The sequence below is a fragment of the Chenopodium quinoa genome, unplaced genomic scaffold (assembly GCF_001683475.1).
Source record: "Chenopodium quinoa cultivar QQ74 unplaced genomic scaffold, ASM168347v1, whole genome shotgun sequence".
Lineage (NCBI taxonomy): Eukaryota > Viridiplantae > Streptophyta > Magnoliopsida > Caryophyllales > Amaranthaceae > Chenopodium > Chenopodium quinoa.
This window is the reverse complement of record NW_018743518.1, coordinates 319,256-343,186: the sequence shown is the minus strand read 5'-3', so window position 1 is coordinate 343,186 and position 23,931 is coordinate 319,256. Positions and strand designations below refer to the sequence as shown.

The following is a 23,931-nucleotide window of genomic DNA, read 5'->3' as shown; positions in this document are numbered from 1 at the left end:
TTGGTAATTAGCTGGTAACTGATTATATTAGCTGATTTAACTAGCAGATTATATTAGCTGGTTTGACTAGTTGGTTATAATTAGTTGATTGTGTAAAAGTGTTTGGTAAATAGTTGTTAATTGTCAGTTGTTTTAGTTTATTTAAAAGCCAAAAAGCTAATTGTTCAATAAGCTAATTTTAAAAAGCTCTTATAATAAGCTTTTTCTAAAAGAGTTTTTTAGCCCAAAAAACCCTTTTAATAAGCTATTTACCAAACACCCAAAGTAGCTTTTTTAATTGGTCAAACCTCTAATTGGACAAAATAAGCTAAAAGCACTTTACCAAACAAGACCTTTATTTGTTTAATGGAACTCAATAGTTCAAGGTGATGTCACGGGTTGTTATTTTTTACATTAATCGATGTTTTTATTTATTTTTAATAAATTTGTAGGTAGCTGTATCTTTTGTTATTATGAGCAAATAAGGCTGGAATGATTTGAAGTCAAATTATTTTGATAATCATGGGCATAACACTTGCTAATAAAAGTCGAATGAATTTGATAAACCCGGCTTTTCGGTAAACGATCAATATAACTTTATAGCATCACTGGTCGGTTGAATTCATTATGAAAATCATTCTGATCACCTGTTTTCATTATTTGTGCCAGTGATTTTTATGAAACGGTTCCATAACATTATTCATTATACATCTTTGAAAAGAAATAATCAAGGTACAATAAACAAGAAAGAATGGTCATTAGTAGTGAAAAAAAACTCGGAATCATCTCCTATCTATCACAAATTCCCTCCCAGAACTTGATAAGATATTAACGTCTTTAATATCTCTTAACCCCAGGACAGGACTGTATATACATATCAAGTGCAGATCACTCAAGTAATTCGGCAAAGAGTATGAGCAGCTTCTGGTTAGCTTGACAGTCACATATCTACAGGCAACAAATTTTGAGTGGTTCCATCACCGGATGGTCTTACATTAATGAAGCTCTAGTGAAGGCTGCAAATTTTGAGTGGTCATCTTGAAGCAGAATCTGTGGATTTCCTTGTTCGACCTTGGATCAAATTTTAAAATAATTAGAATCAAGAAAAATGTCAAAGAAGAAACTTCTGCAATTTCACACAGCAGTCAAAAAGGATAAAATAACATTGAGAATGTCAGATGCCTATGAGCTACATTACTGAACTAAAGGACTATAAGGGCTGCCATAAATTTATAAATTGTGCATACCTAACTGCCATTTAGTGTATGGTAAAATTAGGAAAATGATGAACTGTGTATGATTTATTAGATGTCTAGGGTGAAGGTGAACATACCAGAGTTCCTTTCTCAAGAACAAATATATTATCCATGCTCAGCACAGTTGAAATCCGATGAGCAATGGTGATTACGGTCATTCCTTGGCATGCATTAGATATGACATTTTGTAGTAATGAAGCTGTTCGTATATCAATATTAGCTGTGCATTCATCTAAGAACATCACCTGAAATATCATAAACCATTATCCAATCATGTTAATTGACTGGTATGTTTCATCTTCCAAACATTAACTTGGTTACTAAGTTCCTGGTTGACATGATGCAGAAAACTAACACTAATATGATTATAATCATAAAACATAATAACAGCATGTGTTTCAAATATTCAAACTACTTTTGATAATACTTGATGCAGCCAACCTTGGAAGACTTCAAAAGTGCTCGTGCAAGGCAAAGAAGTTGCCGTTGGCCAACAGAAAATGATGCTTCAGACTCTTTTATTTGCATATCCAGCCCACCTACTGCTTCTATCTCTTCCTTGATGCGACATTTCTCTAAAACTTCCCAGAGTTTCATGTCATCATTCAATCGGAAAGGATCTAAATTTTCCCTAAAAATAAAATATAAATAAATAAATAAACTAAAAACAATGAACATTTCAAGCCACTTGAAGCAATTAAGGCAATTGCATCAGAAATATGGATTTTGCAGACATGGCAAGTACAAAGCACATTTATGCATACTTTGTATTAACTTGGGGTTGACATAATACATAACCTAGATCAGTCAGAAATATAGCAAAGCTCTTATTTGAAAACTCCAATTAAACTTTACCTCACAGATCCTTGAAATAAGAAAGGACTTTGGGGGACAACAGCAAATCTTGAGCGAAGATCTCTAACAGAAACAAGATCTATGTTTACATCATCAACTAATATACATCCTCCGCATATTGGGCTCAGACGGAAAAGGGCGTTAACAATGCTAGATTTTCCAGCACCAGTCCTTCCAACAATTCCAACCTGCTCAACAGTCACAAACTTGTCAATTTTAACACATAGATGATAGGAAAAGCTAACTTTGTGCACAATAAGCACAAAACAAATATGAAAGAGGAAGAGAAGGCTTGCCTGTGTTCCACCTGCAATGGTAAATGATATGTCACACAATGCTGGAGGAAGAGAAGGCAAATATCTGAGAATCACATTCTGAAACTCAATCTGTCCTTGATAAGGCCAATCTCTAGGTGTGGCTATAGATCCACAAAGTTCTTCTTGAGGAATGTCCATATACTAGCAATTCAAGAGTAATTATATACATAAATTCATGGCACCGATAAACTTTATTCAGAAAAGAATGGGTTGATCGAGGATTTGATGATGGGTTGAAGTACCCACATCAACAGCTAAAGAGTCTCGATGGTATAACATCTTACCTGGACAACCCTTTCAACAGCAACCATTTCCTTTTCTGTCTCAGTGAAGCTAGATAAGAAACTTCCCAGCAGAGAAACAATTGGAGCAGCATAAGACAGAGCCAAGCCAACCTGTAAACGAAAAGAAGTTTATATAGTTTAGATTAGCTTATAAACAGTACAGTACAGTACAGTACATAGGTTAAACATAGGTGAAAGCTTACCAGCCCAGATGTGCCCATACTAACAGGGAACTTGTCAAAAGATCCAATAATAGCCATAAGGGCTATAAATGAGATGAGAAATGCTGCCAACAACTGAAATATGAAATGGCTAATGCATGAGAGCTGAGAAGATGTGGACTTAGAAAAATATAATGAATATAATTGTCTTTTTATCAGTTGTAATTATCAGCTAAAAAGTAAAAACTAAAGGTAAATAATACCCAGCATATATAGAGCATAAGTCATTCTTAAATCACCCGAGAGAAAGAGAGAGAGAGAGAGAGAGAGCATTCTACAATTAACAATAAGTCTGAAGCAAGAAGATTTAACGAGCACTGAGAAAGACCTGAAGTCGCAGGGAAAGCCACAAACTGGCTGTTATTTCAGTGTACGAGGTTCTCTGATACATCTCTACATAACTGGTGAATTTTGAGAAGAAAAATTCCTGCAACCATAGCATTAAGGTTATGTCTCTGAAATACTAAGAAAAAAATAAATATAAAAACTTCCTCATAAGACATTACTCCCCTTGTCCCATAGGCCACTTATAATATGATTCAATAAATTGATTTTTCAAAAATCTGAAGACTAACTAGTTAATTACTAGTTTATTAGTTGACTCTTCCACATAAACAAAGAGAACAAAAGAACAGCACATAGACATAGTGAATTAATCCACCAATTGTTAATTATGTTTTACCCTTTCGGTGCAGTACCTAACTTAAAGTGGTGCAAGGCACCTTGCTCCTCATCTTAAGATCCAGCAAGAAATTTACAAAAGCCGTAAACATATCATTTTTTTAAGGTAAAGATTACATAATTCTACCTTCCAAAAATAGCTGCAAAGTAGTCAACTAAAAAAACTCGAAATTCAAAGAGATAACTCTTTATGAAATAACATATATTAGGCAATAATGAGCAAAAATCATATAAACACAAAGTAGTACTCACTTTCACTCAAAAAGACCACTTAAAAATTAAAGTATATTGTTCACTCAATTAATACACTAGAATGCAATGGTAGAATGACCCCATCATAATAGTTTTGAAAAATGAGAAAATGGACTGCTAAACATGTTTGCAACAAGCACTATTTTGCTCTTCACCCAATTGATTTCTGCAAATAGTCGCGACTAATGTAGTACCTCTGACTTAAATGACCTTATGGTTGAAGATCCATCTAGCGTCTCAGTGAATGATGCATATATTGGGGAGCGTGAAACACTATCTAGCCTGCGCAGTTCACGTGATGTTGATCTGTAATAAAACTGAAGAGTATAGATCATAACATAATTCAGAAAATAATGTAATCTAAGTGCTTGCTCAGTGGAAGAACAAAATAAGTACTATCAACAAATTAATGGTTTCCCAAACACCATTATATTCAAAAGTATATGATAAGCATGCATCATACAAGTTCTAAATAAAATCAAGAAAAGTAACTTGAACCCTTTGTCCCAACAAGTTCTACCCTAAGAAGTTAAAACTTGTATGCTGCTTTGAAGATGTCTGGAGCATTATAGCAGCTTCCCCCGCTCTGCAGCATAATGCAAGTCAGTGGGAGCAGGAAGCTAATCTTATCTGGGAATTGGAAGATGGAAGCAAAAAATAGTACTAGGCTGGAATCACCTTTTTGTTAGAGAAAGCTCACAAAGGTTTTCATGTTGGCACGGCATCTTATATTCTACAGTGACAAAATCAAAGCATTGAACATGGAAGATGGCCAAATTCAGCATGATAAAGTATGCTAAATCAAAGGTACAGGAACAGGATTAAGGAGAAATTACCTCCATTACCCTCAAAAAAAATTTAAGATCAATGAAATTCAACCTAAAGCTTCTGCTTTCTCTAACTAAATATTCCATAATGGGTCATGGAAACAATTGGAAATCAACTATAGGATGGAAATAAAGCCATACCTTGAATTTTAACAACAAAATTTTCAAAAAAGCTAGTATTCTTAGGAATATAGAAGTAAGGAGCATGAGAATACCTGCAGCTTCTTGTAGATATACCAAAAGGGCAATAGCAAAAGCAGTAAAATAATCTGCAGAAGTGCATAAATCAGGTTAGGGAGTAAAATTTCAATAAAATATGTACTATTTAAAAGAAAAATTATCTCCAAACAATAAGCCAAACCATTAGTTAAGTCACCTGCACATATGACAAGACTATTGCAACCCCCAAGAGGCCAACAAAGTTGGCAAGGAGAATGTTGAATATGAATGGAAGAGAATCGTCTATTGTATAAAGATCTGAAGACAACCTACAAAAGAAAGCATGTGAATATACAGTTACTGATATCTAGAGACTCGCAACAAGGATCAAATATTCAAATCACACCTATTGATAATCCTTCCACGAGGAGTCCGGTCAAAGAAAAGCACGGGTGAGTTGACAAGATTATTAAGTAGTGAATCATGAACCTGCATAGCTGCTCGCAAACCACCAAATGCAAATGAAAAAGCCCTCACCAATGTCAAGACAGAGTTCAATATGCAGAAAACACTCAGTATAACCTGAAATTTTGAACAAAAAATTAGGTAATGTCATCAAAATATTATGCAAAGCATATAAGTCATAACCATGTTGAGTAGTCATTAAAGTTAGCAAGTATTTCATTCCTCCTGGTAGCCAAGGGTGCTCCAAGCACCAGCTTTAGCTATGCATATTATAGTAAACCTAGGGCCATTATACACTGTTTGCGATTTTCCAATGCTGTTTTTCTAAGATTGACAATTTCAAAGTTAGCGCGCAGGTAAATACAGAATAAAGTTGAGCCCAAGAATTAAAAGCAGCTGAATTCTATCATTGATTTATACATGCCATTTTCTTACATAATGTTCAGATTTTCAAAAAAAAAAAAAAAAATGACGGATTAAAGGGTGAGAACAGAGGTACAATTGAAACATTACACAAGATGAATTCTATTTTTTTTAAAAATGAAGCAAGTACCAGATAGAAGGTTAATGAATAATGTGTTCTGTCATTTCCTTTAGTTGTATCAACCCAATATGATAGCCAAAGATCATTTCCGTTACGTGAAACTTGCATCATAGCAGCAGATATCAGTATCAGGGAAGCAAGAAACCAGCCAGAAAAGGCAGCATATTTTCTGCAGAAATTTTAAGCCCAGTAAAAAAAAAGAAAAAATATTAGGACAAACAGTCCAGAACATCATACATGTCAGTAGATAGTTTAATTTAATTAAAAAAAAAATGAAAAAGAAACTGGGGACTGGGGTATCTGTTGACCTGTATACAGCCAGCTCCACATTGCCCTCTTTCCTCTCCTCAAGTTCAACGGTCTCCTCTGCTTCAGAAGAAATCTGGATACATTCTTTCTCTTCGCTAGAGTTTCCGTTAACTTCACAAATAGACTCTACATTCTTTTCTTGATTTTGTACAGGCAGCAATGGACTCAATGCTGTATGTGCAGAAAACTCAGAACATGATGCTAAATCTGCTGGGCTTCCTACCAGCTTTACACAGCCTTTACTCATATATACCACTATATCTGCAGATAGTATGGCCTGAGGAGAAAAAATTTAAAAATTAAAATTTAATAAAAAATTGTCACGTTAGAATATGGTCTGATTTCCATTGCTTCTCCATTTACATAAATATTAAAACCTTGAGTTTAAGATTAAAAAATATAATAAAACTTATTACTCATAGTAAATATTTACGTCAGCAAATCCTACTTATCCTGGCAGGTACATGGGAGACTGAATTGATGAAGAAAACAGCAAGAAAAACATGATTACTGAAAACTGAAAAGTTCCAAATAAAATGTCAATTAAAGGACAATACAAGTCACAAGTTTGGGTTGTTACTTGTTAGCAACAGGGGGAAAATATTAATATTACATTGCATGAAAAAGGGGTGATAATTAACATCTTTACCTCATAAAGGATTAATACTTGCATGTTAAATCTTAACAATTCACTGCTAGTTGGCAAACATAACTTTAGAAAGGAAAAAACAAAGGGAATAACACTGCATAGGAAAGATATACCAGTGTTGGAGATGGACACCGCCTATAGGTTGTCCCTATAAATTGAGGGGCAACCTGGGGGTAAGGGGTGCAGGCAAGGGAGAGAAGGGTGGAAAAAAGATGTACAAACTACAAAGACAGCCATGTAATAGTCATGACTCAAGAGGCCTTTTCTGTCAGGAATTAAACCAAGGTCATTCCTTTACATTAAATTGTTGTGGCAGATTTTCAACTTGCTGTTCAAGTAAAAATAGTTGTGTATATTTGTTTACAAATCATTCCATAGCATCAGTTATAGACCATTATATTACAGTGTTACCATATCAGCAGTTAGAATACACTAATAAATCTGTTTAGCATAGTGATGCTACCAGATTCACATATAAGAACATTTTACACCTATATTCCAATCACTATAAGTCAAGAAGTGTTTGGACTTATTCTAATATAACAAACTAAGGAAAATAACTAAATAAGGTTATACAGAATACATTTTCATCTATAATAAAAAATTCTTTGTTACAAAAGTCTTGAATTACAATTATTAAACTAATGTTTCCCAACGAGCCAAAGAAATAAAAAATAAATGTTGCCTCTGAAAACACAATTGTAAATGCAATATGACCAAATATTAATCTCTTTTTGTAGTCTTATTAAGATTTCAGTAGTAAAAAAGAATTGAACACCAGCTGATTTACTGAATACGGAATTGAAGATAGTTCAGAGAAAAGTGATTCGGTGATTCTGCTAATGGTCAGTCATAGTTGAAAGTTCAACTGTTAAGTAATGAGTAATCTATTCTGATACCCTTCTTCTACAGAATAATAAATTCGATAAGCACAATTATGATGCACCCAACTTTACCACACCAAGCAACCTTACCAAAAAATCATGATTCATGAGTAGTCAAGAACAGTTGTTTATAATTAAAGAAGAAACATAAAGCAATCAGTAATAAAATCTTGGAAAGAGAGCTGAATATAATTACCTGAATATTATGTGTACAAAGAACACAGGTTTGCTGGTTCATAAGAGGACCATGGATGACATTATCTAATATAGATCGGGCAACTTGCGCATCAACAGCACTTAGGACATCATCAAGCAACAATATATCTGACATATGATAGATAGCCCTGCCAATTGTGGGAACTTTATGAGGAAATAACTGGGCATGCATAGGGATGCCCAACTTGGGCATGATATAGTGATATAAAGTTCCAGTACAAAAATAAAGTGAGCAAAATATTCACCTTGCCAAAGCTATGCGGACCCTTTGTCCACCAGATAAATTGGCCCCTTTGTCTCCCACATAAGCCATATCACCTCCAGGCATCAATGAAATATCAACATCCAGAGCACAAGCTCTGAGCACTTCTGCATACCTTACAGCAAAAGACAAAATCTGATTATTTTCGCCACTAAGAACCTGCTTGGCATAAATAATAAGCTTAAATTTATGATACTTGTGGAGTAAGAGAGCAGGAGAAAACATGAACTTGCACCAATTTTTCAGAGTAATTGGACAGAGAGGGAGTGGTAAACTGCAAAATATTAGATAATCATATCAGTTAAGTTTATACCTTTCTGAAACATGTTCCTTCCCTAAGAGTATGTTCTCACGTATAGTACCAGAAAGAATCCAAGGCACCTGTGAATTCCAAGATTGGTTTACCAAAAAAGAATAACGACATATTCAAAGAGGAAATAAATCCTTTTTCTTATGTTAAACCTGTGGCACGTATGCTGTAGAACCATTTAAATGTGCCCATCCCTCAATGATATTCATTTCTCCTAGCATTGAATTCAACAGGGAAGATTTGCCAGAGCCAACCTGTTACATATAATCAGAGTGAAATGGATCTTAATGAAGAGGTGTTCTCATCAAAAAAAAATATCAGCAGTATGGAGCTAGAAAAAATAATTGTCCAAATAGGTAGGCCTTAGAATGAGTAGAGTAGCTCAAGCAACCAACTCAGTACATCTTTGGGCCTAGGCTTTGAGAAACTTAGCATTGTGCAGTACAAACCAAACATGAGCTTAACTTTACACTTCATTCTAGTTCATTTGGAAAAAAATGTGTTCAGATGACCTAACTACTTGTATAAATGGCCTTTGAATTCAGCTTTTCAAGGCAAACAGAAGCAAATCTGCAATGTTTCGGACAATTCTGACAAGTGATGCAAAAGACAAGAATTACTGAACAAGTGAACAGAATCACAATATCTCATGTCTATAGTTACCTCTCCGACGATCACTACAAAAGAATCTTTCGGAAGACTAAGATTCACATTATCCAGCCTGAAACTGTCCTTTATAATATGTTCATTTGACCATGAAAAGGATGCATCATGAAATGTAATAGCCCTATCTTCTAAGGAATCATCAATATGGACACTCATACAAGTTGGATACAGAAGAGAACTCTTTTCCCGGCTTAGACTATGTTCAGGGCAAGCAAGGAACCTGCTCAACCTCCTTGTAGATATAAAGGCCTAGAAAAATTTAGGAAAACACATCAGTCACCAACTAGCGAAATCTTAGGGAGTTGGCATTTTAGGGACAATGGCACAGAAAACTTACGTCAACCAATCCATTGATCACCCACGGAAATGAATTCAGAGGGGAAATCAAAGTATTAAAAAGAGCCACGCAAGTGAATACCTGGAAGAGGGATAACCAAGACACGCACATGTCATACCAAAGTTATGAATTATTTTATTAAAATTTGAAAAAGCTACACAAGTTGCTGAACTTCTCATTTTAGTGCCCAATTTCAGTTGACAATATCACATATTATTAGCCAAAAGCCTGTGGTATTTTATACAAAATATTTCAGAGTAGCTTCCAACCCCTTACATTTCCAAGAGGTTGGGTGTGTATATGAGAATCAATAAATTTTATTTGACTTCTCCAATTAACTACGGGACAACTGAGTGATGTTCTAAAAATAAACTATAAAATCCAGCTGGCTTACTGTTGGAAAATAAGCGGGGGGGGGGAAGAGAGAGAGAGAGAAATGCAGCCTCTTTTAACTACAAATCATACCGTAGCAGCGTCAAGCTGATGCCCCATTAATGTGTAGAGTCCAAACGTACATAACGAGAAAAGAGTAGGTGTTGTAGCCCAGAAGAATACACACCAAGCATCAAGATACTTTCGCATCTAATATAGTGAACAACATAAGAATGGTTATCAAACATAAAAAGTTCCTAAAAGGAGCAGCAGCATTATAATTCTACATACAGATAAATTTGCAACTTCGGAACGTCTAGTCTCCATCACCCAGTTTTTGAAGAGAATTTCCCAGCAGTACATTTTCAATGTACGAATATAAGTTAAAAGTTCGCCTGTCCTCCTAATCCTGCGTGGACAAGGAAAATACAACTTCAAACCAACCATACATGTATGGTGTAAAGCATCTTATACCGTGATCAAGTTTAATTCTCTTTCTCTTTCTGCTGTGATTCATTAGACATGACTTCATTCTCAAAAAATAAAAAATAAATAAACTTGATAGACTTGGCTCTGACACTGGCACAAGAGGGCCATCCAATCAAAGTATAAATGACTGGAAGATGATTGAGCTTCTAGTTTCTTTTACATTCCCTCTGTCCCCACAAAAAAGCCACATTTCTATATTAAACCAGCCCAAAATAATATGTTGCTTTCTAAATTTAGTAATTTGACTTTGAACTTTCACATACCCCAAATGTTGCGGAGATGTACAAATTTGAATAGTGAAGGATAGCTACGATACTCAAACTCATTTTCTTATAATTGGTTCTCGATAACATGTGGCCTATGGCTTAGAAATGGAAGGGTCAACATATTGCAAAACAAAACAAAACAAATCTACTTACCTCTCATCTTTCTGCTTCATCATTTTGTCAGTGGCACTAGCTATTAGTTTGGCAATCCATTTATTAACTGCAATTCAGACTCAAAATATCTTAGTATGGTTGAGAACAAAAAGGAAATGAAATGAAGTACTGAAACAAAACAAACTGTAAACCCTGCAGCAGACTACCCCTTTCTTGAAAAGATCCTTGACACCAAGGATCAAAATTTGGAATTTCATCTCAAAAACAGTAGCATTTCCCATATGACTTCCTCAGGGGTAAGATTTTCCATTGCAAGAACAAGTGTACCGCAGCCTGTGCTACTTAACCATTCTACCCCTGCTGATTACAACTCAGATTTTTCCTCCCTCCTTTCAACTACCATACTGTGAATTAAATCACCATAATACGGATGATTCTAAGGAGATGAAAATGATTATTTTGACTAATAAGCTTACGAACTGGAAAAAGAAAGCAGAAATTGAAGATGAAATTTGCATTAAACTCTGAAAATAAGAAGGATAGCTGGATAGTACAAGCTTTCAAGAGGCTTGTTCTCTCCCTAGACAACATTTAAAAGGTTGGACCTCTCCAAAATGTTTTCACTCTAACAATATTCAACATGCCCTTTCCTTATACTAACTCTGTTGACTACTAAAAGAATAATATTAGACCTTCCCCTAGGTCGGTTCATTACCAACTGTCATAATTGTAAACCCTATACCAGGTCCTGTGCTTGTATCAGCAAGTTAATATAGGTTTTTACAGGGAGAACAATCAGTCTAAAATAATGCTTTCAAAATTTCTTCTCGTGGCAGTCTCGTGCAGTTACAAAATGTAACCAGTAAGCCACGACAAATTCTATGGGGCAGTAGAAGCTTCCACTGAAGAGTATGCATGACTTTGACACTGAATTATCATTCGTCAATTAAGCATAAAACTACACCTATATAAGATAAAATCATTCCAAATCCTACGCCAGTTAACCTTCTAGAGAAACATGTCTTAAAGAGATACTGACCTGGTATAAGCAAGACTGTAATAGTGATGCCGGCAACAAAAGCAAAGCTAACTTGAGTATACAGGAGATAGAGTGCAATCCCAATTTGTAAAGGCAAGCTGCAATTACAATACAAAGGTATGAAGGACCAAGTGAGATCATCTTGTGGAAAACACAAAAGAACAAAACAAATTTAAATGGAAACTCAATAATTCTTATTCTTTATCTTTTACAAGATGCAAATCAGCTACAATCATACTCACCGCCATCTATTTCTCTACTCAAATAAGAAAAACGAAAACTTAATAAATTCCACTTCATTCCATCCCTTTACAAGTAGTTTGCAGCTTACTAGATGATCCCTTTTTCTCCTCAGCTATACTTAGAAACAAGAATCTCCATACCTAATTCTAATACCAGATAGATCCCTTAACGTACTTACCAGGCTAGCATGCAGCATCAAAAGACTCTAAGCTTCTTCACTTGTACAACAACAACAAAGCCATAGTCCCAAAATGATTTGGGGTCGGCTAACATGAATCATCATAAGGGACCGTACGATATAAAAAAAAGGGACAAGTTCACCTTAATGGGTGTGCATGATAGTAGAAAAACAATCATTTCCCAAAATAATAACTTTAAGTTAGAAGATATCAAAAGCTGAACATAGCTAGAAATAGCTTTCCACATGACCAAAGAGACGGATTTTGAGGTTGACAAAGCTAAATACCCTATAGAAAATCAATCTTATGACTCTTATCCAGGGAATGAAGCCATTCATGATCAATACTACCTCCAAATATCATGAAAACTGTTACACAAGTTAACAGTTCGATCAGCATCCACAGACATAAATGTCTGAATTTCCCCTTCAGAAAAGTTTGTTTTCTCTGCTAGACTGACAGAGAGGCACTGCAAATACAAATCAAATATATTAATGTGGAATTATGAGTCATATCATGATGACTGAGAAAATTAAACTGCTCCATCCCCTTTCTAAATTATGTTTCCAGTAGTAGTAAGTTATATATCCATTCCAAAGTACACATCTTCTGATACATTGTATATGTACTATGTAATCACTCAAGGCATCTATTATTCTGTCATCTAAATCACATGATGACTTCAATAGCTTCTGATAAATTACGGTCATTATACCAGCTCGATCAAAAAAACCAAGTCTTGGAAAGTCACCTTCTGATAAATTACGGTCATTATACCAGCTCGAAGCTTTAACTTCAAAATAGCAAGGTGATACGTGTACTGTGTATCAAGAACTGACCTGCAAAATTAAACAAGGCATGACAAACAATATTGAGACAAATAAATTCAACTATCCCAAGGGAAAAAAATATTCCCTTAGCAGAAACACACTCCCAGAAGTATAACGGCATAATGTGTAGATTAAAATCAAAAAAGAAATGAATCCTATTAGAAAATATTGCAAACTGGCGTAAGAATTACTTCAAAAAAGATGTTAAACCCAATGATACAGCAAGAAGAAATCCATCCACCCCTCCAGAACCTAGATACACAAAGAGAAGCACAGGTAAGATACACATCATACAGCAGGTTAGCAAGATTGCATCCCCCCAACCCCCAACCATCACCAACAAAAGAAGGGGGAGAGGGGGGAACGCCAACTTGGAGTTGTCAACTTAGGTTCTTGAAATCAGATAATTGCCTGTAAATTGGACAACTATTAAGTTATGGAATCCTAGTAGCTTATATTTGGGGACCTAAGGTGATTGGAGCTTTATCTAACAGACTAATTAATAACATTTGAATTTTAAAGCATATTTCACAAGCTTCACTATTGTTCTTTTGAACAGCGCAGGTTTAATCCAGAGACCAACAAGCCATAATGAAGGTATAGCCAAGTATACTCACCATTTTAATAACATTTGAACTTTTGAAGTATATTTCACAATGAAGGTATAGTAGCATTCTTTTTAAAAATTGAACCATTCATCACAAATCCTTTCAAGGGAATAAAATAGAAAGAAAAGAGGATTAGAGGAAAAACTATGACTATCATCCTCTGCTTCAACTTCAATAGGGGAAAGAGGGATCTTAAAGCAATTCCTTTATGTTTGGAAATGATAGATAATAGGTTAATATTATCTTGTTAATATTCTGTAAACATATATTTTGTGTAATTTAGGACTCTCATAATTAGGTTTGTAAATATCTATATATATTGAATGAATGAGAAGCCTCCAAAGGAGAATTACACTATTTTACATGGTATCAGATTCTAATTAGGGTTTTCTTTTCTCTCTCTTTTCTCTTTTTCTCACAAACCCTAGCCGATCCTAGCCCTAATCGTGACCTCCAGTGCCGCACATCACCAACAACTTCCGACCACTCCTTCACTTTTCCATGGCAGGCGACAACACTCCTCCTCCCCCCCCCCCCCCCACCCCCTCCTCCCTCCAACACCTTCCACCAGGCCTTTGCCGTATCAAACATCAAAAATCTCATGAGTATTACACTTGATCACGAAGAGGCGCAATATGCTACGTGAGTTGAAGTTTTTCAACTTCAAGCTTTTGCTTTCAATGTTCTAAATCATATTGATACTACCGTTTCTTGTCCGACGGAGATTGATGATGCAACTTGGAAGAGATTGGATGCTATTGTGAAGCAATGGATCTATGGAACCATCTCCAAAGACCTTGTTCACACAATCATGAAACCGGGTGCCACGGCTCAAGAATTATGGACCCGACTCGAGGAGTTGTTTCATGACAATAAGCATACTAGAGCAGTGTATTTGGAGGAACAATTTGCCAACACAAAACTTGAACAATTTGCTAACATGTCTGATTATTGTAATCAAATTAAGGTCCTTGCAGATCAACTTGCTAACGTTGATTGCCTGGTTTCCGATCGTAAGATGGTTATGCAACTTATTGCAGGACCCACCAAGGGTGAATATGACACCGTGGCTGCAATCGTCTCCTAAACCGAACCCACTCCAAGCTTCAACAAGGCACAATCCATGTTCCTTTTGGAAGAAACTCGCAAAAGAAGCAAGAGGAATCGGGTCAACAAGCTCTTGTGGCCCAATCTTCTCAAGCCCAGTCCACGTCACAACCCACCAGCCGGCGCCGACCAGCGTGGTGGTGGTGCTGGCCGGGGACGAGGGCGGGGTCGGAGCAACACCAACAAGCCAAAAGGCCGTGGTAACGGACGCGGTAACAACAACAATAATCTACAGCAACATCAACAAGCTTCTAGGCCACAGTGGCAGGCCCAACAGCAGCAGGCCCCTCAGTGTGGGGTGGACAGCCCACTGAGTAGCAGCTTCCAAACGGGCAGTGGGCTTCACCACCCTGCCTGTTTCCAACCGGTTCGGCCCAACAGCTTCCCTCCTAGCCCGCGTCCAGCACAGCACAGCAACAAGCCTACTATGCTCGGCTCAATTATAACCAGCTCATGATTCCAACGGAATTGGGCCAAGCCTATAGCTCCATGAGTCTCCAACCTCCCGACAACGGATGGTACATGGACACGGGAACCACCTCCCACATGACTCGTGATTTGGGTAAAATATCTAAACTATTTAATTTGAGCATTCCTCAATATATTTTAGTTGGTGCTAGCAAACGTATTCTGATTAATGGTTATGGCAATTCTACTACCCCTACACCTGACCCAACTTTCCATCTCAAGAATGTCCTTTATGTTCCTAACATAATTAAAAACTTAATTTCTATTAGAAAATTTACTTGTGGCAATTCTGTGTCTGTTGAGTTTGACCCTCTCGGTTTTTCTGTGAAGGACCTTCATTCGGTGACAACTCTAGCGAGGTGCAATAGTGTGGGGGACTTATATCCATTCTCACATTCTTCCGCTCCATGTGGTAATAGTCATCTATCTCTAGCTGCAACTTCTCCTTCAACTTGGCATCATAGACTTGGCCACCCCGGCGAACCTGTTTTTGATTTTCTTAGGAAAAACAATTTAATTCGTTGGAATAAGAGAAACAATTCTCATTTTTGCTATTCTTGTCCTTTGGGAAAAGATGTACGGCTTCCTTTTAAGCCCTCTACTTCTGTCACTTTTTCACCATTTGATATTGTTCATGTAGATTTATGGAAGTCTCCTATTTCTAGCAAATTGGGTCACAAATACTATTTAGTATTGCTTGATGATTTCTCTAATTTTACTTGGGTGTTTCCTATCAAATATAAATCCAAGTCTATGATATTTTTCTTAATTTTCAAGCATATGTTAGAACACAATTTGAAAGGGACATTAAAACCTTTCAATGTGACAATGGTCGTGAATTTAATAAATCTCCATTTCATAATTTTTGTGCGACTAATGGCATGGTCTTTCGTTTTTCTTGCTAAACACTTCTTCCCAAAATGGTAAAGCCGAAAGGATAATTCGCACTATTAATAATATGTCTCGTACTATACTTTTCCATGCTTCTCTTCCCCCTTCTTTTCGGATTTATTCAATACATATGGTTACCTACATTCTCGACATCTTGCCTACTACAACCATCCAAAACAAGACTCCAATCGAAATTTTATATTGTAGAGTACCCACCTATGATCATCTTCGTACTTATGGTAGTCTTTGCTACCCAAATATGAGTGTCGTTGCACCTCACAAGCTTGCTCCTAGGTCTAAACCGTGTGTTTTCTTGGTTTTTCCTTCTAATCATCGGGGTTATTTGTGTTATGATTTGTCATCCAATAAAACTATTATTTCTCTCCATGTGACTTTTGTTGAAGACATTTACCCATTCTCAAATCTCCAACAATTTAGAGAAATAGATTATGATTTCTCGGACTCCTCTAATGCTATCGACACTAACCCCATGTTCCTACAACCCACTCAAACTGTTGGCCCATCTACTCAAACAGCCACGCAAAACACGCAAGCTACACACCAGCTCGCTCCCACTCCAACCGCAGGCCTCCTGCGGACCTCCCTACATAGACCGCCTCCCTCACCTTCTTCACCTACTAGCCTAACTACTCCATCCCACTCTTCCCCAACAATCCAATTTGGATCTCTACCATATCCAAGCCCAGTCCATACTACTCATTCAAGGCCAAATCTCCAACCCACTCACTCTATGGCCACCCGTGCCAAGAGTGGTATTTTCAAGCCGAACCCGAAATATCAAGCCAATATTACGGTTCAAGCTATTTCTCCTTTACCTAAAAATCCGAAATTAGCCATGCTTGACCATAATTGGAATACCGCCATGAATGAGGAGTTTAATGCTCTTACTAAACAACATACTTGTCCCAAGGCCGGATGGGGTAAATATTAGTCATTGTATGTGGTTATTTAAACACAAGTATAGAGAATATGATGATTTGGAGAGACATAAAGCGAGACTTGTTGTCAATGGCAAGTCTCAACTGGTTTGATTGTGATGAGACTTTTAGTTCCATGGTGAAGCCGGCTACCATTCGGACTGTGTTAAGTATTGATATGGGTAAAGACTGGCCCATTCATCAGTTGGATGTCAAAAATGCGTTTCTTCATAGTGATCTCAAAGAAACGGTGTTTATGCATCAACCTCCGGGATTTGTGAACCCTAATGCTCCACTTATGTTTATCGGCTCCGCAAATCTCTCTATGGCCTTAAACAGGCCCCTCGGGCTTGGTATCAATGGTTTGCTAATTATCTTTTGCAGATTGGTTTAGTGTGCAGCAAAGTGATAATTCCCTCTTTATTTTGCGACATGGTGCTAATGTTGCATATCTCTTGCTTTATGTAGATGACATTGTTCTTACAGCTTCCTCAAAAATATTCAAGTGTGATATTATTTTTTTTCTTAAGTCTGAATTCTCCATGTCTGACTTGGGAAAGCTGAGTTATTTTTTAGAAATTTCTGTAGCCGAACAAAGCACTCTATGTTTCTCTGTTAGAGTAAGTATGCAGAGGAAATTATTCACAGGGCAAAGATGGACAGTTGCAAACCGGTTGTTACACCCATCGACACTCAGTCGAAACTTGGGCCTCACGATGGTAAGCCAATAAAGGATCCCTCTCTCCACAGGAGCCTTGCAGGTGCACTCCATTACCTCACTTTCACCAGACGTGCCATTGCTTAATGCATGCTCCTAGGGAACCTCATTTTAATGCTCTTAAGCGTATTATCAGATATATCAAAGGCACTTTGGATCATGGCCTACATCTATACCATTCTGCTCCTACGAGACTTATTTCTTACACAAATGTCGATTGGGGCGGCTGTCCAGACACACGGTGCTCTACTTCAGGGTATTGTGTTTATTTGGGTGATAATCTTGTCTCGTGGTCAGCGAAATGACAGGCTACTTTGTCCCGATCCAGTGCCGAAGCAAAATATAGAGGTGTCGCTAATGTCGTTGCCGAAATCTGTTGGCTCCGAAATCTTCTTCTCCAGCTACATTGCCCTATTCAACGGGCATCCTTGGTTTATTGTGATAATATTTCTGCCGTTTACTTATCTTGCAATCCGGTACAACACCAACGTACCAAACACATTTAGATGGACATTCATTTTGTACGCGATAAGTTCGCCCTTGGTGAGATCAAGGACTTACATGTCTCTTCTTCATATCAGTACGCATATATTTTCACAAAAGGTTTACCTAGGCAACTATTTTTAGACTTCAGAGACAGTCTAAGCGTTCGACCTCCTCCCACTTCGACTGCGGGGGTGTGATAGATAATAGGTTAATATTATCTTGTTAATATTCTGTAAAGATATATTTTGAGTAATTTAGGACTCTCATAATTAGGTTTGTAAATACCTATATATTGAGTGAATAAGAAGCCTCCATCAAGGAGAATTACACTATTCTACAGAAAATATCAATTAGATTCCACTACAGAAAATATCAGCTAGCTATGTAAACAGCTTTTGAGGGATTACAATACCTTGTTGAAGAAACTGAATCAACTTATTCAGAAGCAAAGGTCCAGCAAACCCAATGCAGTCATTGAACACCTGATTCACACACATTACGGTAAAATAGGAAACGGTTAACACAGTCTTCAACTAAATAAGAATGTAGCAATCTTTTGTAACAAACCAATGCAAGATTTTTTTCTTTTTACCCATCCAAAGTACATAAGCAGAATAAGGTTGTAAACAGATTTATTAATAACAAAATTACCTGGAAAAAGAAAAAAAAAATAAAAAATAAAGCCAACATTTAAATAACTACTGCATTTTAATTAACTAAAATGCTGATGGGTTAACAAATATCTTCCCTAGCATTACATTTGGAAAGAGACCTACTTTTGTGATTACTCGACTTTTGCACGTCCAAATCTCGTTAAAATCTACTTTATCATAAAGTCTACTTTAGCTCAAATTCTATTCTAAAATTTAAAAAAAATAAAATGATGTGATTAAACTTTTGAAATAAATCTCTTTAAAATACCTCGTCAGCAAAAATTTGAAGAGAATAGATTATTTCTCTAAAATCAATAATTGGATTAAGAGTGATCAGACAAAATTCAACACATATTAGAAACTAATAATAGCAGCTTCACAAAAAAATCTTTACTGATGCTGACAATACCTTTAGCACGCCAAGGCGAAGATATGGCCATCCATATGCAGAACAAATTGCCTTGAAGAATGATGGATTAGAGCAATTAATAATCTGCTGAGCTCGCCAACTTGTCAGCAAGATATTATGGCAGGAAGAAGGATCCATATCCGACGGCAAATCAAGCAATTCTTCAAAGTCAAGCTGCTTCATGACACCTTTATCCATTATTGGCTTGATTCTGCTGAATGTCATGAGCATCCAAATGGTTTTCACTGATCCCTTTCACAGAGAAAAGAAACAGGTAATTATTTACAAGTAATTAAAAATCTCATTCTTTGGAAGATTAGTAAAGTTGAGGTCCAATGTGAAAATCAGCATAGAAAAACCCTGTTACTCTGAAGTCTGAATACAGCAAGCAAGAAATCATTACTCCCATCCAAAATCGGTTATTCTACTTTCAACTATAATTTCCTCAAATAATAAACCTTCTAGGGGAATATAGCTCGTTACACTTATGAAAAACTCTAGAGAAAAGCTCAATTAATTTAACACATCATATATCAGTATACAACCATCATACATAAGAATAGAGGGTACTTACAGAATTCCTAGGGTAACCTTCCTCAAGGTCACGTGACAGTAGAGGATCCTCCAGCTGATATTCACTCCTGCTAAAGGGGAACACCAAAAAAAAGAGAGAATTTCTAAACAGGAGAAAAACATTTTTGCTTATGAACTGGTAGCTAGTGCCCTAAACCATATTGGCCAAACCCCAACAGATATTAAATGAATAACTAGAATATTGGAGTGCTTCGTTTTGCAATTTGAGCAATGGGCTAGAAAGAGAAAATAAGGGGATAAGCATAAGAGGAGCACATTGATGCACTCATGCACACCCCAAGGACTAAATGGGAGAGACTGCAAAAGTAATAATAATCATCATAGTAAAGAGATTGTTATTCATATTCTAGAGTTTATTTTTTGTTCAACAAACAACACATACCATATTCACACAACAATCAAACAATTTATAACATACAAAAAAGGTAAATTTTTCAATAACAATTTTCATAAAAGTAAATTTTCTGGATAACAAATAAAAAAAAAATTAAAAAAAGGAAATAAATTAAGAAGAGCAGGAGAGGCCTTTGGAGTTTAAAGACATCAAACTAATGTTAGAGGTACCTGGAACAGGAATTTTGCCTTATTCTAACAATGTTTAGACATATTCCAAATGCCATGTCCAGTAGAAAAGTCAAGCACTCTTTAAAAGTCCACCACACCTGCATAACAAGTCAAATTATCATAGACTGAAATTTTAATCCGGTTTAATAATATTAGGGAAACTAAGCAATATGCAATACTAGATATGCAGGGTTGTCCAACCTATTATTCAATCAGAAAACCCTCCTGAAACTAGGTCCACTACTGAAACAAACTAGGTCCACTATGCAATTATGGGATCAGCCATGAAAGCTTAGAGTATCCAGAGTCTTAACTTAAGTTAACACAAAAAAAATCTATCATTTGAAGCTTACAAGACAGACCAGCCTAGTCATGTATCAGAAACAATGCATTTGAAATTTCACATTCTCAAAATGGCATAAAGGGTTTTCAAACACCCGCTCTTTAAGAATATGCAAGAAAGTCTAAGTTGTCTTCATGCACAAAAAATTTGATAATGTAGCTGATGAATCATGATGAAACCCTTAAAAGAGACAGCTCACAGTATCAATTTAACATCTTTCATGCTCACAGTAGCATCAGTCAATCAGATAACACTCGCTATTATGGAGAAAAGCCAATCTCCCAACACAATCACTAACAATAATATGACACAAATATTTGTCAGCATACTCAATAATGTCATGCATCATCAACACCACAGACCACGACAATTCACACCTACCTCATTTAATACAAAGTCTGTATGCTAAGCAGCTAAGCTAAACTACTCCCTTTGTCCCTATTTGTTTGCCCCATATCAAATATTGGGGTTAAACTTTAAAACCTTTGACCATAAATTCTCATTAATTTATAATGATAATATAGTCAAGGGGAATCTTGTTGGATTCGTCTCATTGTATACTTTATTAATATCAAGTTTTTATAATTTTTACGCATATGAAAATGGAGATATTTACGTCTTAAGACGCGTTCGTGTTGAAGACTGTGAATAGTCCAATGGAGCAAACAAATAGGGACGGAGGGAGTATATGTTAAATACATTGCCAAATAGTGAAACAATTGTTGAAGTGTTGAACAGGTGCCAAAGATGGAATAAACCTCCCATTGAACTAAGGGAAACAGATACCTTACCTCATATGATGATATGACTATCTGCAAATGAGGCACTAGAAAAAGTGGCTTTATAATCCACCAAAAACACAGGAGACGACTGCAACATAGGGTGTACCAGAAATCACACCTAGATAGCAGAAGAATGATAATCTGCAATGTCATGGTTTGACAACAAAATATCATTCGAGAACATACAATGTTAATTAATTAACAGCATGCTATATTAAAGAACATACCCAAACACACAATTGAGAGCATCTGTAGATCAAGTCATGGTACAAAAATCTGTGACCATTATATCCGTCCCACAGAATGAATACCATGTCAAAGAACGACACACATGCTTCAAGGGCAGGCAAAACTACAATAAATCTCCTTGGCAGGTGCATCTATTTAAATTCAATTCATTCAAACAACATAAAAAATAAAATGAATATTAAAAGTCTTCTTCACAAAATATAAAATAAACCATAAAAAGTTAGAATGGGGCAAAAGGCAAACCTTGATTCCTCCTCTGCCATCCCGTTGCAGGATCCAAATTCCAGTAATCAAAATGATAGTTACCACATTGCTTCCACAGCCAAACACTGTAATTAATGTTAAGGACATTCGAAAGTACAACCACCTAGCAAAAATGGACTTGCACAAGCAATGGAACCAAAAAAAAAACACGTGTAGTGTTAGACAAAGGATATAGATGAGTAAAGCATTGTGAGAACATGTTATCTTCCCAAACCTGGAATCAAAGAGAAGACTTCCTTCAGAATCACAAAATACGAATAGATAAACAATTAGTTAACATCTGGAATTGTTGTTGGAGCAAGAAATATTCACAAACTTGTGTGAGTAATTCAGAGTTGATAAGTTTAATCATAGTTGGCTATTCTTTATAAAAAAAAATGAAGAAATGCATTAGAAAGTGGAGGAGTATTTCCCCATCTAATAAAAAAAGTAACAGCAAATAAATGAATAATCAACAATGGCGGCAACAAATGAAGCTTGACATTGATGGCGTAATGAAGTAGAAAAACTAATTGAAATACAGAGAACACAACGCAATTGAAGTATAATGAAATTAGGGCAGTTAATAAATAAGCTGTATAATATGATCATGCAAAACGAAAATTATAAAAAGAAAAAAGAAACGAAGAATTGAACATACAGCGCAAATGAAATTCGTGGAAGAAAGAGAGCGCATTAAATTGAAAAGAAGAGCGAGTGAAAGTGGGAATTAGTGCGAGGAAGAAGAAAGTAGAGAGCGAGAGCATTGGGACTTGAGTTTGACAACATACATACTGTACATACACCATCGTTTTGAAAAGCTTTAATTAAAGGCTTCCCACTAACTGTTCATGTGATCCCCACTAACACGCATTCGCGCGCTCTAACGGACACATTCTTCTTCAACTTCAACTACGAATTAGGCCTCACATTGCTTTGGCCCATTGGGCTCACCATTATCATCGCCCAATACTTTTTTTAAAGGGTATCCTTATTAGGTGGATTCGTAGGCTCGTAGCATTTCTAAGATAAGACATTTGTTAAGATATACTCCTTCCGTCCCTTCTATTTTGCCTCATAATGTAATGTTACTTTATTAAGTTTTTTGATTGGAAAAAAGTGATGAGAGAGAAAAGTGGTTGAGTTAATGGGATGGTTGTGAGAGTAAAAATGTGGACCCATATATCCAAAAATAGAATGGAGCAAAATTAAAGGGACAAAATAAAAAGGAAATTTGTTTCTTTTCTTTAACCCCTCACCCAAATTGGTCTATAGTCTATTTTGGTGCCCTTGACCTATAACCAAATGATACTTGCAAATAACTTCTTTTTTTTTTTTGTATTTTTACAAGGTTTTTCAAGTATTTTAGGACAAACAAGTCCTACTTAGTATTAACGCATATTATGATAATCTTTAAATTTTACTTTAGCTCAATGAGCAAATTTTGTTCATCACAATTATAAACTTGATATTTACTTGATTCCTCGAGATATAATTTTCTTATGTGCATTTATTCATTCATTATGTCTAAGTGCTTGTTTGATTAACAACATGTGAATTGATAGGAGTTCAAAGTTTTGAAAAAGTGCATAACCATGAACTTGTTTGGTTTATACTTCCCTAATATTGCAGAATTGACACACCTATTTTCCAATATATCAATAAATTACGAGTGGGTTATATAAACCTTCTACGATTAACAAAAACAACAATTTAATTTCTTTGTGAATTATTTTTTTTTGCTAGTGCTACTTTTTCGAAAGGTCAAATCTCACTAATTAGCCAATGTAATGCAAGTTGTTTGATATAGGATAACATAATTAATGAAAGTATAAAATTGTTTGGTTAAAAAAAAAAAAAGGTATTACTTTCC

The 23,931-nt window shown here is 36.0% G+C and overlaps 1 protein-coding gene across 1 annotated transcript; it reads right to left on the bottom strand.

Moving 5' to 3' along the window:
* Nucleotides 1–552: 552 nt before the first annotated feature.
* Nucleotides 553–23,594, bottom strand: LOC110739975 (ABC transporter C family member 13-like). The gene is made up of 35 exons (XM_021920456.1): nt 22,720–23,594; nt 22,059–22,293; nt 21,794–21,946; nt 21,576–21,707; nt 20,442–20,539; nt 19,858–19,924; nt 19,284–19,535; nt 18,634–18,703; nt 13,197–13,257; nt 12,927–13,014; nt 12,526–12,644; nt 11,754–11,851; nt 10,754–10,820; nt 10,137–10,254; nt 9,939–10,055; nt 9,474–9,554; nt 9,134–9,385; nt 8,623–8,724; nt 8,474–8,541; nt 8,144–8,275; nt 7,879–8,026; nt 6,149–6,426; nt 5,850–6,009; nt 5,238–5,413; nt 5,049–5,160; nt 4,888–4,941; nt 4,040–4,162; nt 3,241–3,339; nt 2,895–2,987; nt 2,692–2,802; nt 2,387–2,548; nt 2,091–2,278; nt 1,677–1,866; nt 1,313–1,480; nt 553–1,050 (listed from the first exon to the last, which is right to left on the bottom strand). Exons 2-35 carry the CDS (start codon nt 22,164–22,166, stop codon nt 970–972), a joined length of 4,326 nt encoding a protein of 1,441 aa, XP_021776148.1. The 5' UTR covers nt 22,167–22,293; nt 22,720–23,594; the 3' UTR covers nt 553–969.
* Nucleotides 23,595–23,931: the final 337 nt, after the last annotated feature.

Coding starts and splice junctions, on each gene's coding strand:
- LOC110739975 (XM_021920456.1), bottom strand. CDS start 22,166: ATGTCCTTAACATTAATTACAGTGTTTGGCTGTGGAAGCAATGTGGTA. Junction 10,255..10,753: donor ATGAAGCAGAAAGATGAGAG/GTAAGTAGATTT, acceptor TTGTCCACGCAG/GATTAGGAGGACAGGCGAAC. Junction 8,542..8,622: donor CTACAGCATACGTGCCACAG/GTTTAACATAAG, acceptor TGGAATTCACAG/GTGCCTTGGATTCTTTCTGG.